The 14,298-nt window shown below is 44.8% G+C and overlaps 1 protein-coding gene across 1 annotated transcript in view; it reads left to right on the forward strand.

The window, feature by feature from the left end:
- si:ch211-244b2.3 (uncharacterized protein LOC557230 homolog) overlaps window positions 1–12,371 on the forward strand; it is a 38,849-nt gene extending 26,478 nt beyond the window's left edge. Inside the window, exons 10-14 of the mRNA XM_067999263.1 lie at window positions 3,060–3,180; window positions 5,211–5,292; window positions 7,469–7,535; window positions 9,070–9,184; window positions 9,285–12,371. Of these exons, the coding sequence (XP_067855364.1) occupies window positions 3,060–3,180; window positions 5,211–5,292; window positions 7,469–7,535; window positions 9,070–9,184; window positions 9,285–9,340 (441 nt within the window). The 3' untranslated portion in view covers window positions 9,341–12,371. The remainder of the gene's footprint in view (window positions 1–3,059; window positions 3,181–5,210; window positions 5,293–7,468; window positions 7,536–9,069; window positions 9,185–9,284) is intronic.
- Window positions 12,372–14,298: the final 1,927 nt, after the last annotated feature.

Consider the following 14,298-nt stretch of genomic DNA (forward strand, 5'->3'; position numbering starts at 1 on the left):
GTCATGAGGTGACCTCCCTGGACAATAGTCGTCGTCGTCAACAACAACAACAACAACAACAACAACAACCTGCATTTATTTCACATCTTTAACAAAGTAAAACGTCCCAAGGTGCTTCACGGGAGCGTAATGAGACAAAATGTGACACCAAGCCACTTGAGGAGATATTGGGACAGGTGACCAAAAGCTCCGTTAAAGAGGTAGGTTTTTAAGGAGGAGAGAGAGGTTTTGGGAGGGAAATCCAGAGCTTAGGACCAAAAGATTTACAGGGCTATGGGGAAAGAGCAGGGGGAGTGGGACTAATTGGACAGCTCCGTCAAAGGGACGGCACAGGCACGATTGGCCGAATGGCCTCCTTCTGTGCTGCAAGATTGTATGATCCTTTGTGCTGTGTGCTAAATTCTCTTTGAAGTGGCAGATCTTATCACACAGGCTGAAGGCTTACAGACTAGAGCAACGAGTAACTTTATTTGGAAGTAGCAGTATAAAGCATAAGAAATGGGAATTACTATCGATACACTATATTTATAGCCTGTAATGAAAGAAAAAAAATAAGAACCTGCATTTATATAGCGCCTTTCACGACCTCATGACCCAAAGTGCTTTATAGCCAAAGAAGTACTTTTTGAAGTGTAGTCACTATTGTAATGTAGGAAACGTGGCAGCCAATTTGTGCACAGCAAGATCCCACAAACAGCAATTTGATAATGACCAGATAATCTGTTTTAATGATGTTGGTTGAGGGATAAATATTGTCTAGGAATCCCTGCTCTTCTTCGAGTAGTGGCTGTGGGATCTTTTACGTTCACCCGAGAGGGCTTCTGTTTAACGTCTCATCCGAAAGACGGCCGGCACCTCCGACAGTGCAGCACTCCCTCGGTACCGACCCTCCGACAGTGCAGCACTCCCTCGGTACCGACCCTCCGACAGTGCAGCACTCCCTCGGTACCGACCCTCCGACAGTGCAGCACTCCCTTGGTACTGCACCGGGAGTGTCAGCCTGGATTACGTGCTCAAGTTTCTGGAATGGAACTTGAACCTATGACCTTCTGACTCAGAGGCGAGAGTGCCGCCCACTGACGCCCTTGACGATTTAGTCACCCTTGATAAGCATCGCTCCGGATTTACTGATTGGCTGCCCATGTGACCAAATTCTTGATATTGTGCTGTGAATTTTACCTCCCTCCACTCCACCACAAACTTGTTATACAAGTAATTCTTGAACTGTTCACAAACCTGCTGAGAGAAATAAAACAATTTGCAGGAATGATTCAATTGTGTGTGCTTGTCAATTGGATTAAAATCTTCAATAAATATCGTAGGAAGTTCTGCTAATTAAATTGATAATCACCTGCCATTTCAGTTAACAAACCAATTACCTCACGTCCTGGGGTCTATCCAACTTTTTCTCCACCACATTCCCAGCCCATGGGAGCCTTCTCCTCTTTGCCAGATTTCCAGGCTTTCCTTCCCCTCTGCTGTTACCATTTACAGCTCCTCCTAGACCCATCTTTTGTTTCTTCGCTTGTCCCATTACCACCCCCTTCGCCTCGCACTTTCATCATTTGTCATTTAACCACTCCTGCCCTCCACCCTATCACAGACCTGCCCTTTTGTTCTATCACTGCCCCCTTTTCCCAGGCTCTGTATTTGCTTAAAAGCTGTTCATCTCTAACATCCTCCAGTTCTGATTAAAGGCCATCGACCTGGGACATTAACACTGTTTCTCTCACCGCAGATGCTGTGTCCGACCTGCTGAGTGTTTACCAGCGTTTTCCGATTTTTATTTTACCTCTATCGATGGTTTCCTTCACCAACATTCGTTACTCAGTCACAGAGCTACATTGGCAATAAGATTGCATCAAATTTTGAAATGTGTAGTTAGCATGTAGTTCGAGTTTGATTTTAAACATTCGCTTTTTTTGTTTTAAGACATGCTCTTGTTTTAAATTTGGATTTATTTGTAACAACAACAACTTGCATTTATATAGCGCCTTTAACGTAGTAAAAAACCTCCCAAAGCGCTTCACAGGAGCGATTATCAAACAAAATTTGACACCGAGCCACATAAGGAGACATTAGGACAGGTGACCAAAAGCTTGGTCAAAGAGGTAGGTTTTAAGGAGCGTCTCGAGGCGAGACAGGTAACGGGGTTTAGGGAGGGAATTCCAGAGCTTAAGGCCTGGGCGGTGAAGGCACGGCCGCCAATGGTGGAGTGATGAAAATTGGAGGCAAGAATTGGAGGAGCGCAGAGATCTCGGAGGGTTGTAGGGCTGGAGGAGGTTACAGAGATAGGGAGGGGCGAGACCATGGTGGGATTTGAAAACATGGATAAGAATTTTAAAATCAAGGCGTTGCCAGACCAGGAACCAATTTAGGTCAGCGAGCACAGGGGGTGATGGGAGAACAGGACTCGGTGCGAGTTAGATAGGGCAGCAAAGTTTTGGGTGAGCTCAAGTTTATGGAGGGTGGAAGATGGGAGGCCAGCCTGGAGAGCATGGGAATAGTCCAATCTGGAGGTAACAAAGGCATGGATTAAGGTTTATAAGGTAGAGATCTCCTGTGGCATTAAGTCAGATGAGACGTCGTTTCATACGGAGAGGATCTTGTACGATGTTAATGAAATGTATTATTCTGCTGCTAAAGTGAATCTATGTCCCATTTAAAAGGCCACAAAGTCTCCTTCTTGTTACATGACCATGAGTTCAGGTCAATCAGAGTTTAATCGTTCTCCGGCGAGGAGACTTTGCAGGTTGTGAATTTCAGGCTCCAGATCAATCACTGGCTTCCTTTCTTAGTTTTTATAGATTGTTTTGCATCAGGAACAAAGTGAGATGTTTGGGGAATAATGAACACACGCTGGACACAAGACTTTATATATTTCTGTTTACCTCTTCTGTCTGTAAATCAATCTATATATATATATATATATATATATATGTACACATATTCGCTGAAAGTTCACAAGCTAATATTCCTCCAGATATTTTGTATATAATGTGAAGCTGCAGTTTTGTACAGTGCAGGCTGCGTGATTCTGACTTGTTTAAATTACACAGGACGAACTTGGAACCATTTGCTCAGTCAGTAGTCAAGATATTGAACAGAGTTATCAGCAGAATCCCCGGGGATCCCAACAATTTACTGCCGGATTATTCACATACACGCTGGATTTTTCAGGTACGATATTGTATCTATAAATCAGTTATAGAATCGTACAGCACAGAAGGAGGCCATTCGGCCCATCGTGCTCTTTGAAAGAGCGATCCAATTAGTCCCACTCCGCCCCCCTCCCTCCCCCTGCTCTTTCCCCATAGACCTGCAAATTACTCCGTTTCAAGTATTTATCCAATTCCCGATACAGAAGGTTTACCAGACTGATCCCTGGGATGGCAGGACTGACGTATGAGGAGAGATTGGGTCGACTATATTCACTAGAGTTTAGAAGAATGAGAGGTGATCTCATCTAACAGGACTAAACAGACTAGATGCAGGGAGGATGTTCCCGATGGCTGGGGAGTCCAGAACCAGGGGTCACGGTCTCAGGATATGGGGGATGCCATTTAGAACCGAGATGAGGAGAAATTTCTTCACTCAGAGGGTGGTGAACCTGTGGAATTCTCTACCGCAGAAGGCAGTGGAGGCCAAGTCATTAGATGTATTCAAGGAGGAGATAGATAAATTTCTTAATGCTAAAGGGATCAAGGGATATGGGGGAAAAAGCGGGAACAGGGTACTGAGTTAGATGATCAGCCATGATCATTTTGAATGGCGGAGCAGGCCCGAAGGGTCGAATGGCCTACTCTTGCTCCTATTTTCTATGTTTCTATGTTTTGAAAGTTACTATTGAATCTCAATTCCCCCGCCCTTTCAGGCAGTGCATTCCAGATCATTACAACTCTCTGCGTTAAACAAAAAAAATTCTCCTCATCTCGCCTCTGGTTCTTTTGCCAATTATCTTTAATCTGTGTCCTCTGGTTACCGTCCCTCCTGCCAGTGGAAATAGTTTCTCCCTATTTACTCTCTCAAAACCTCTCATAATTCTGAACACCTGTATTAAATCTCCGTTCGTGTCAGTGTTTACCCTCCACTTGAGCAAATAGTTCTAGTTACATTTACCTGCCCTGTTCCCATATCCCTTCGATCCCTTTTCCTTTATCCACCTATCCAATTTAATCTTGAATGTTGACATTGTTTCTGCCTCAACCACCAACCCTGAGAGTGAATTCCACGGCCTCAAAACTCTCTGTGAGGAAGTTTCTCCTGCCCTCTGTTCTAAATCTCTGATATTTAATCTTGTATCTCTGGCCCCTCATTCTTGAACCCCTCAATTACAGGAAACAGTCTGCCTCCATCAACCCTGTCCCATCCTATCGTAACTTTAAACACATCCATCGTATCACCCTGTAATCTGCGTTGTTCCAACGAATGAAGCCCCAATTTTTCAAGTCTTTGTGTTTGTATTTCCTCGTACCAGGCAGCATTCTCGTGAATCAGCATTGTACCCTCTCTAAAGCGTCAATAACCATCCTGAGCCCATCACCTGAATTTCCCCTTTTTTGTGCTGGTTTTGCTTACGACAGAGTGAAATTTGTTCCAGACTGATCTCATCTCTGTCGCGGCCGGTGCATTAACTGTAGCTGCTGAGTAGTTCTGCTATCTTAGGTATCGCACTACATCTGAAAGATGGCACCTCCGACAGTGCAGCACTCCCTCAATACTGCACTGGGAGTGTCAGCCTGGATTGTGTGCTCCAGGGTGAGACGTTAAACTGAGTTCCTGTCTGCCCTCACAGCTGGATGTAAAAGGTCCCAGGGCACTAAATGAATAAGAGCAGGGGAGTTCTCCCCGGTGTCCTGGGCCAAAATTTATCCGTCAACCAACATCACTAAAAGCAGATTATCTGGTCATTATCACATTGCTGTTTGTGGGATCTTGCTGTGTGCAAATTGAGTGCCGCATTTCCTACATCACAACAGTGATTACACTTCGAAAGTACTTCATTGGCTGTGAAGGACGTCCTGAGGTTGTGAAAGGCGCTATATAAATGGTAGTTCTGTCTGTCTGTCTTTCTTTCTTTTAGAACAAATTCAACTTTGAAGGGCTTTCCCAGCGTTGAGCTTAAATATATAAACACAGTTATCTCTGCTCATTCGATTATTTTCGTGGAGCTTGGTTTTATTTTGTTCGTTGCTCTTGAATTTTTGCAGCCATGACACAGAAAAACCTTTTGATTGGCACCCAGAGAGCTGTGAGACGCCTGGTAAACCCCAGCCTTTCGGGAGCAAGTGGGTGAGTGTGTGGAGCGTGTGTGTATACAGCACTAGCCCAGACTACAAACACAACCGTAACATCAGCAATGGAGTTTACTGAGAAATGTATTTAGTCAAAGCTGCACCTTTCAGTGATGAGCAATTTATTCCTACCCTTTGCACTGATTGATGGAACAGAGAAGCAAAGGGGGAGTTTAGGGGATGTGTAGAATAATGGACAGGCAGGAGGGGGGGGTGCTTGAGGGGTTCAGAGGAACTGTGATTCCAAAGGTGAGGTAATTTGTACAAGACATCGTAGCCCCACGAGGATTATTTCTACCGTCCAGTGACTCTTTTATAAAGTTTCCTGTGGAATGCACACTGTGCTTAGACCTTCTTCGTAAAATAAACCCATTCTAACCCTGGAAATAGACCAGTCATACCAGAACAGTCCCCACTGCTTATAGTGGCCGCGTTGGTGCTGATGCTATTTGCCTGCTATATGCGGTTAGACGGTTTAAAGGGAAACGCTACGGCCTCCAAGTAGCAAGTGATGCCCAATCCAGCGAGGAAGTACTTGAGTGTGGGGAGCTCCCAGTGTTCTCACCCGAGATCCACACACCTAGACTTTTGCCCCGCAATGACCTCATGGCGTCTGGCAGCTGAAATCCCACCCCCGCTCCCAGTTCGAGGGGAGCGCAGGCATTTGGACCACAGAGGAAGAGTTGGCACGGGGAGCGAGATAAAAGGGCATCTTGGAGATGAGGAAGGTTCCTTCAGAGCGAAGGAAGCCACAGCTGTCCTGGAACAGCAGGAGAAGGAATGGAGATCGGAGAGGTGAGAAGCTGAACACTCTCAAACAATAGCACGTAGGAACAGGAGGAGGCCATTCAGCCCCTCGAGCCTGCTCCGCCATCCAGTTAGATTATGGCTGATCCACATCTCAACTCCATTTACTCACCTTTGCTCATTATCCCTCGATACTCTTACCCAATAAAAATCCTCAGCCTTAAAAGCTCCAATTGACCCTCAGAATCCACAGCCTTTTGGGGGACAGAGTTCCAGATTTCCACCGCCTTTGTGCAAACGAAAAAGCGCTTCCTGATTTCCCTCCTGAATGGCCTAGCTCCAATTTTAAGATTGTTCATGATTCCCCCACCTGAGGGAAGTAGTTTCTCTGTATCTCACCTATCGAATCCGTTTAACATTTTAAACACCTCGATCAGATCACCCCCTCAATCTTCTAAACTCCAGGGAATACAAGCCAATAGTAACACCCGCTTCTGCCCAAAAGACATGGAGCGCTTAACTCACTGTAAGCGGCAACTTTGAAATTGTCTTTAATGCAAACGGAAAACGGTTAGCTCTCTTTGGCCGATTTAAGCGATTGCCCGATTTAAACGTGGCCGTTTGAAGTGATGGGGATTGTATTACTCCCATCTGGGAGCGTCCAACAAAAATATACAATTTGCCCCATTGGGCTAACTGCTAGTCCAGCTCACTCATTCTCGTAGTTACTTGAAGCAAATCACTCCCATTACAGTAACTGGGTCAGTTCTTCGCAATAACACATCGAGATTTTGTCAGTCAGGCAGTCACATTAAGAATATATTCCAGTATTTTCCAACACACGTACTAATTGAGATACAATGACTTTTAATATTGCCTACAATAATTTTAATATTGCGTCTTTTAAAAGACTAAACTGTTTCCGTTGGGAATTGGAGTCGGCAATAATAGGTGTCAGCCGTGGCTCAGTGGGTCGCACTCTCGACTCTGAGTTAGAAAGTTCATGGGTTCATAGTCCCTACTCCAGAGACTTGAGCACAAAATCCAGGCTGACACTCCAGTGCCAGTACTGAGGGAAGTGCTGTCTTTCAAATGAGATGTTAAACCGAGGCCCCGTCTGCCCTCTCAGGTGGATGTTAAAGATCCCCGTGACACTCTTTGAAGAAGATCAGGGGAGTTCTCCCCAAAGTCCTGGCCAATATTCATCCCTCAACCGTCACCACTAAAACAGATTATCTGGTCATCGTTACATTACTGTCTGTGGGATCTTGCTGTGAGCAAATTGGCTGCTGCCTTTCCTACAACAGTGACTATGCGTCAAAAGTATTTCATTGGCTGTAAAGTGCTTTGGGACGTCCTGAGATTGTGAAAGGCACAATAGAAATGAGTTCTTCTTTCCTTAAATATTATTTCGATCCACTTCACAGAACAACTGGAAACCAAACATCGTGGCAGTTCATGGATGACGACGGGTTATGGAAGGAGTATTCACAGGTTGGTTAGGTTTTATACTTGAAGCACAGATGCAGAATAAGCTCAAAGTTGACCCTGAATACAAAAAAAAATGTAAATTGCGCAGCCCAGCCCTGACATACTTCAAGTGAGGGAGGCAAACTTTTGGGGTCGAAAACACCCACTATCGGAGGTGTCGTCTTTCAGATGAGACGTTAAACCAAGACGTCTGCCCTCTCAGGTGGACATAAAAGATCCCACAGCACTATTCGAAGAGCAGGGGAGTTCTCCCTAAAGTTCTGGCCAACATTTATCCCCCAGTCAACATCGCTAAAAACAGATTATCCAGTCATTTATCACATTGCTGTTTGTGGGATCTTGCTGTGCGCAAATTGGATGCAGCGTTTTCTACATTACAACAGTGACTATACTTCAAAAGTTCTGACTTTGCCTTCTCGAGGTTCTATCTGAACTGTGTATTTCCAAAATTTTCCAGTGTTTTGAAGGTTTTTTTTCTCTTTTTTAAATTTATAAGGTAGTGAAGGGGAGAGCAAATCCTGTTCAAGGAAGCATCATCATAGAATTCAAACTAAACCGCTTAAAAGTGAATCCAGGAGAAAACTCCTCTCACAAAGGGCTGTGAGAGTCTGAAACGTAATGGCCCAAAGGACATCGATGCAAAGTGACTCAAGAGAGAGATAAGATACTTACCTGGGAGGGGTTTAGGGTCTGGTTTTGGACTGGCAGCCCGGAGGTTGAGAGTTCAAATCCCATCGTGGCAAGTTATGGAATTGAATTCAATAAATTTGATAAATTGTAGGTTCCCACTCTACATGTAACTTAAGTCTCTCGTTATGTGGTTGACTCTTAATGCCCTCAGGGAAATGAGGGATGGGCAAATAAATACAGCCTCGTCAGTCTTGTCTACAACCCAAGAACAAAGGATTTTAAAAGATTTTAAAAGATACAGCTGCCGTGGTAACAAAATGCCAGAGTGGGCTCAATCAGTCATAGAATCATACAACACAGGAAGCCATTCAGCCCATCGTTCCTGTGCTGTCTCTTTGAATGAGCTCGCCAATTAGTCCCCACTCTCCCGCTCTTTTCCCATAACCCTGCAAATTTTTCCTTTTCAAGTATTTATCCAAATCCCTTTTGAAAGTTACTATTGAATTGGCTTCCACCGCCCTTTCAGGCAGCGCATTCCAGATCATAACAACTCGCTGCTTAAAAATAATTCTCATCTCTCTGCTGGTTCTTTTGCCAGTTATCTTAATTCTGTGTCCTCTGGTCACTGACCCTCCTGCCAACGCAAACAGGTCCTCCTTACTTACTCTTATCAAAATCCTTCATAATTTTGAACATCTCTATTAAATCTCTTCTCAGGCTTCTCTGCTCTAAGGAGAACAATCCCGGTCTCTCCACATAACTGAAATCCCTCATCCCTGGTACCATTCTCGTAAATCTCCTCTGCATCTGGTCAAATGGCCTACTGCTGCTTCTATTGTAGTGTTCTGCAGACGTTTGACCTATTTGACACTATTTTGTGATAACGTTATGTGACATCTTCACACAGGCTGGCGTCCGCAAATCTGTTTCAAGTCAGGACATTGAAAGAACGTACCAGCTGTGTCCTTGGGGTACCATGCAGCTAACTACTGGGCTGTTTCAGTACAGGTTGGATTTCTCAGGTAAACCGAACTTCCCCAAAGAAAGCCAGAACTTAATCATCTGCAGCAGTTTCCTGTTCCAAATGAAATTAACCTCCATGCCCTGTGTTATTTGTTGCAGCCATGACACAGACCAATTTGTCATCCTGGAAAGTCAGACAAATACGTCGTCTTTGAAAGCAAATTGAAAGTCCAGACCAGAAGGGAAGCCACTGGTTCAAAGCTGTGCTCCAATCAATACATGGCGTCAACAGGACTAATGGAAATCTGGGAGCAATTACCCCACAATCAATTGGACCTTCTAACCCAGCCGCCCAACTACAGATACAGTCGGTACCCTGAAGTGATTTCAGGGCAGCAAACGAGCAGTTGGGAGTACGAGTACTTCATGAATTATCTGAAAGCGACCTTAGATTCCATCCCGCCAGTCTTAAGGCTGTATATTAATATAGGGTTGTCTAAGCTCTCTGGCTTTGTGGTCACCTAGATGCTATCCATCCCTCCATGGCCTTGCCCCTCCCTATCTCTGTAACCTCCTTCAGCCCTACAACCCTCCGAGATCTCTACATTCCTCCAATTCTGGCATCTTGCACATCCCCACTTTCCTTTGCCCCACCATTCGCGGCCGTGCCTTCAGCTGCCTAAGCCCTAAGCTCTGGAATTCCCTCCCTAAACCTCTCCGCCTCTCTACCTCTCCTTCTTTAAGATGCTGCTTAAAACCCACCTCTTTGACCAAGTGTTGGTCATCTGTTCTAAGCTGTCCTTTTGGCCTGGTGTCAACTTTTGTCTGATTACGTTCCTGTGAAGCACCTTGAGATGTTTTACTATGTTGGAAGGTGCTGTATAAATACAAGTAGTTGTTGTTTGGAGGCTACATGTAAAAGCTCAGATCTACGGTCCCATTAATTTGCATACATCTCAAGTCGTGGTCGGAGATGAATTTCCCCAGAGTTTTCTTTCCCCCTAAATTAGCCTCTGGTTTATTCTTTTTTGCCTCTCCCAGAAGATCTCATGACTGCCAGTTGGGGAGGGAGAGAAGATTTGGGGGGGTGGTGATGTTTTGTGTACGATGCCGGGACGGGTCAGATTCGATAGACCAGCTACTCTTTTCCTGTCCTTTCTCAAATGTCAGGAAAATCTAGAACTAAGGGCCATAGTCTCAGGATAAGGGGTTGGCCATTTAGGACTGAGATGAGGAGAAATTTCTTCACTCAGAGTTGTGAATCTTTGGAATTCTCTACCCCAGAGGGCTGTGGATGCTCAGTCGTTGAGAATATTCAAGACTGAGATTGATGGATCTGGGGATAGAGTGGGAAAGTGGAGTTGAGGTCGAAGATCAGCCATGATCTTATTGAATGGCGGAGCAGGCTCGAGGGGCCTATTCCTGCTCCTGCTCCTATTTCTTATGTTAGGCCTTGGCTCATGTGGTGGCACTCTTGCCTCGGAGTCAGGAGGTCATAGGGGTCATAGGTTCAAGTCACACATCAGAATTGAGCACATAATCCAGGCTGACACTCCCAGTCCAGTACTGAAGGAGTGCTGCAGTGTCGGAGGTACCATCTTTCAGATGAGATGTTAAACTGAGGCTCAATCTGCCCTCTCAGGTGGACGTAAAACTTCCCACGACACTATTGGAAGAGGAGCAGGGGAGTTTGTAGTCAACCAATAGCAGCATGACTTGGTGTGGTTTGAAATATGCCTATTACCCAAATCATAGAAAGGTTACAGCATGGAAGGAGGCCATTTGGCCCATCGAGTCCGCGCCAGCTCTATGCAAGAGCAATCCAGCTCGTCCCACTCCCCCCGCCCTATCCCCGTAGCCCTGCAATTTTTTTACTTTCAAGTACTTATCCAGTTCCCTTTTGAAGGCCATGATTGAATCTGCCTCCACCGCCCCCTCGGGCAGTGATCATAAACACTTGCTGTGTGAAAAAAGTTTTTCCTCATGTCACCTTTGGTTCTTTTGCCAATCACCTTAAATCTATGTCCTCTGGTTCTTGACCCTTCCGCCAATGGGAACAGTTTCTCTCTATCTATTCTTTAAAGATTCGAGCACAGACTCTTAAGGAATAGAAGAATGTTTTATGTGCTTCTCCCATGACACATGTATGTACATTCATTACTGCCAATCTAAAGTGCAATCTTGGTTACTCATTTTTGGATAACTAATTTTAAACTTGAAAAGTGTGATTCAGCATTGCTCGTTTTTAATTTCAGACCATTGGCGCAAACACGAATGCGCTCACATTCTATACGTTTACAAGAAGCATTCACAACGTCTCTCAAAGTTCTACTTCAAAAGCCTTTAACTGGAATTTCATAGACATGGCTGCAGGAAGTATTCAGGCCGTGAGAATGGCCATCAATTAAAAAAAGTTAGCTCTTTGGGACCCTTTGTAAACATGGGTGTGCTGCTGTCTCCTACTCCTGTTTTAGGAATCCAAATGTAGACAACTAGCATTTATAAAGCACTTTTAACAACCTCAGGACTTCCCAAAGTGCTTTACAGCCAATTAAGTACTTTTTGATATGTAGTCACTGTTGTAACCAATTTGCGCACAGCAAGGTCCCACAGACAGCAATGTGATAATGACCAGATAATCTGCTTTAGTGATGTTGGTTGAGGGATAAATATTGGCCAGGACACCGGGGAGAACTCCCCTGCTTTTCTTCGAAATAGCGGCCGTGGGATCTTTTACGTCCACCTCAGAGGGCAGAGACATATCAACTGAAAGACGGCACCTCCGACAGTGCAGCACTCCCTCGGTATTGCACTTGGAGTGTCAGCCTGGCTTTTGTGTTCAAATCTTGAGTGGGGCTCGAACCCCTGACTCAGAGGCGAGAGTGCTACCCACTGAGCCGCAGCTGGCACGCTTTTGAAAGAGTTAAACTGCTGCAATCGGAACAGAAAATACCAAAGCCACAATATCTGCAGGCTCTTCGTTGACCTTCCCACAAAGCCAAGGTTCTCTTCTCCAACAATTAACCCTTGAATGACCTCACCCAGTGTTTAATATTGGTCTTCGCAGTCTTAAAAGAGGCACAACCCAATACTTTAGCAGCAGGATAATACATTGCATTTTACACGGTATGTTTCTGTCCTTATAAAACAGTGCAATCTCTGACTGAATGTGAGCGATGCCACAGGTGATTTGCTAATACTTTGACATTGTCTTCTGACAAAAGTAAATGATGTTGACTCCTTAAAGCTGTCGCTGTTTTAAATTTATTAATCTAATTAGTGCATTGTCAGGATTTACTGGATCTGCAAGAAGGGCTGTTTTGCATGAACATACTTGGCACCTGTCAGCTCAGCGTCTTGTCGAATTTACCAATCTGTCAAAAAATTAAACATCTGTAAATTTTTTTTAAATGATGGATAAATTCAGCAATATAGATTTTCCCGGTACATGGGCCTCTGTGTTTAGCACATTGCATGTGGAATATGGCATTTAAATGCACATCTCTCTTTCTGGGGTTTCTCAATATTCGATATGGCCTCTTCTATGGAGAAGGATAGGTCTGGCCCAAAAGTTAAAATTCTAAATTGGGGAAAGGCCAATTTTGATGGTATTAGACAGGAACTTTCAGAAGTTGATTGGGAGAGTCTGTTGGCAGGCAAAGGGACGTCTGGTAAGTGGGAGGCTTTCAAAAGTGTGTTAACCAGGGTTCAGGGTAAGCACATTCCTTATAAAGTGAAGGGCAAGGCTGGTAGAAGTAGGGAACCTTGGATGACTCGGGAGATTGAGGCACTAGTCAAAAAGAAGAAGGAGGCATATGACATGCATAGGCAGCTGGGATCAAGTGGATCCCTTGAAGAGTATAGAGATTGCCGGAGTAGAGTTAAGAGAGAAATCAGGAGGGCAAAAAGGGGATATGAGATTGCTTTGGCAGATCAGGCAAAGGTGAATCCAAAGAGCTTCTACAAATACATAAAGGGCAAAAGGGTAACTAGGGAGAGAGTAGGGCCTCTTAAGGATCAACAAGGTCATCTATGTGCGGAACCACAAGAGATGGGTGAGATCCTGAATGAATATTTCACATCGGTATTTACGGTTGAGAAAGGCATGGATGTTAGGGAACTTGGGGAAATAAATAGTGATGTCTTGAGGAGTGTACATATTACAGAGAGGGAGGTGCTGGAAGTCTTAACGCGCATCAAGGTAGATAAATCTCCGGGACCTGATGAAATGTATCCCAGGACGTTATGGGAGGTTAGGGAGGAAATTGCGGGTCCCCTAGCAGAGATATTTGAATCATCCACCGCTACAGGTGAGGTGCCTGAAGATTGGAGGGTAGCAAATGTTGTGCCTTTGTTTAAGAAGGGCGGCAGGGAAAAGCCTGGGAACTACAGACCAGTGAGCCTGACATCTGTAGTGGGTAAGTTGTTAGAGGGTATTCTGAGGGACAGGATCTACAGGCATTTGGAGAGGCAGGGACTAATTAGGAACAGTCAGCATGGTTTTGTGAGAGGAAAATCATGTCTCACGAATTTGATTGAGTTTTTTGAAGGGGTAACCAAGAAGATAGATGAGGGCTGTGCAGTAGACGTGGTCTACATGGACTTCAGCAAAGCATTTGACAAGGTACCGCATGGTAGGTTGTTACATAAGGTTAAATCTCATGGGATCCAAGGTGAGGTAGCCAATTGGATACAAAATTGGCTTGACGACAGAAGACAGAGGGTGGTTGTAGAGGGTTGTTTTTCAAACTGGATGCCTGTGTCCAGCGGTGTGCCTCAGGGATCGGTGCTGGGTCCGCTGTTATTTGTTATTTATATTAATGATTTGGATGAGAATTTAGGAGGCATGGTTAGTAAGTTTGCAGATGACACCAAGATTGGTGGCATTGTGGACAGTGAAGAAGGTTATCTAGGATTGCAACAGGATCTTGATAAATTGGGCCAGTGGGCCGATGAATGGCAGATGGAGTTTAATTTAGATAAATGTGAGGTGATGCATTTTGGTAGATCGAATCGGGCCAGGACCTACTCCGTTAATGGTAGGGCGTTGGGGAGAGTTATAGAACAAAGAGATCTAGGAGTACAGATTCATAGCTCCTTGAAAGTGGAGTCACAGGTGGATAGGGTGGTGAAGAAGGCATTCAGCATGCTTGGTTTCATTGGTCAGAACATT

The sequence above is a fragment of the Heptranchias perlo genome, chromosome 18 (assembly GCF_035084215.1).
Source record: "Heptranchias perlo isolate sHepPer1 chromosome 18, sHepPer1.hap1, whole genome shotgun sequence".
NCBI lineage: Eukaryota > Metazoa > Chordata > Chondrichthyes > Hexanchiformes > Hexanchidae > Heptranchias > Heptranchias perlo.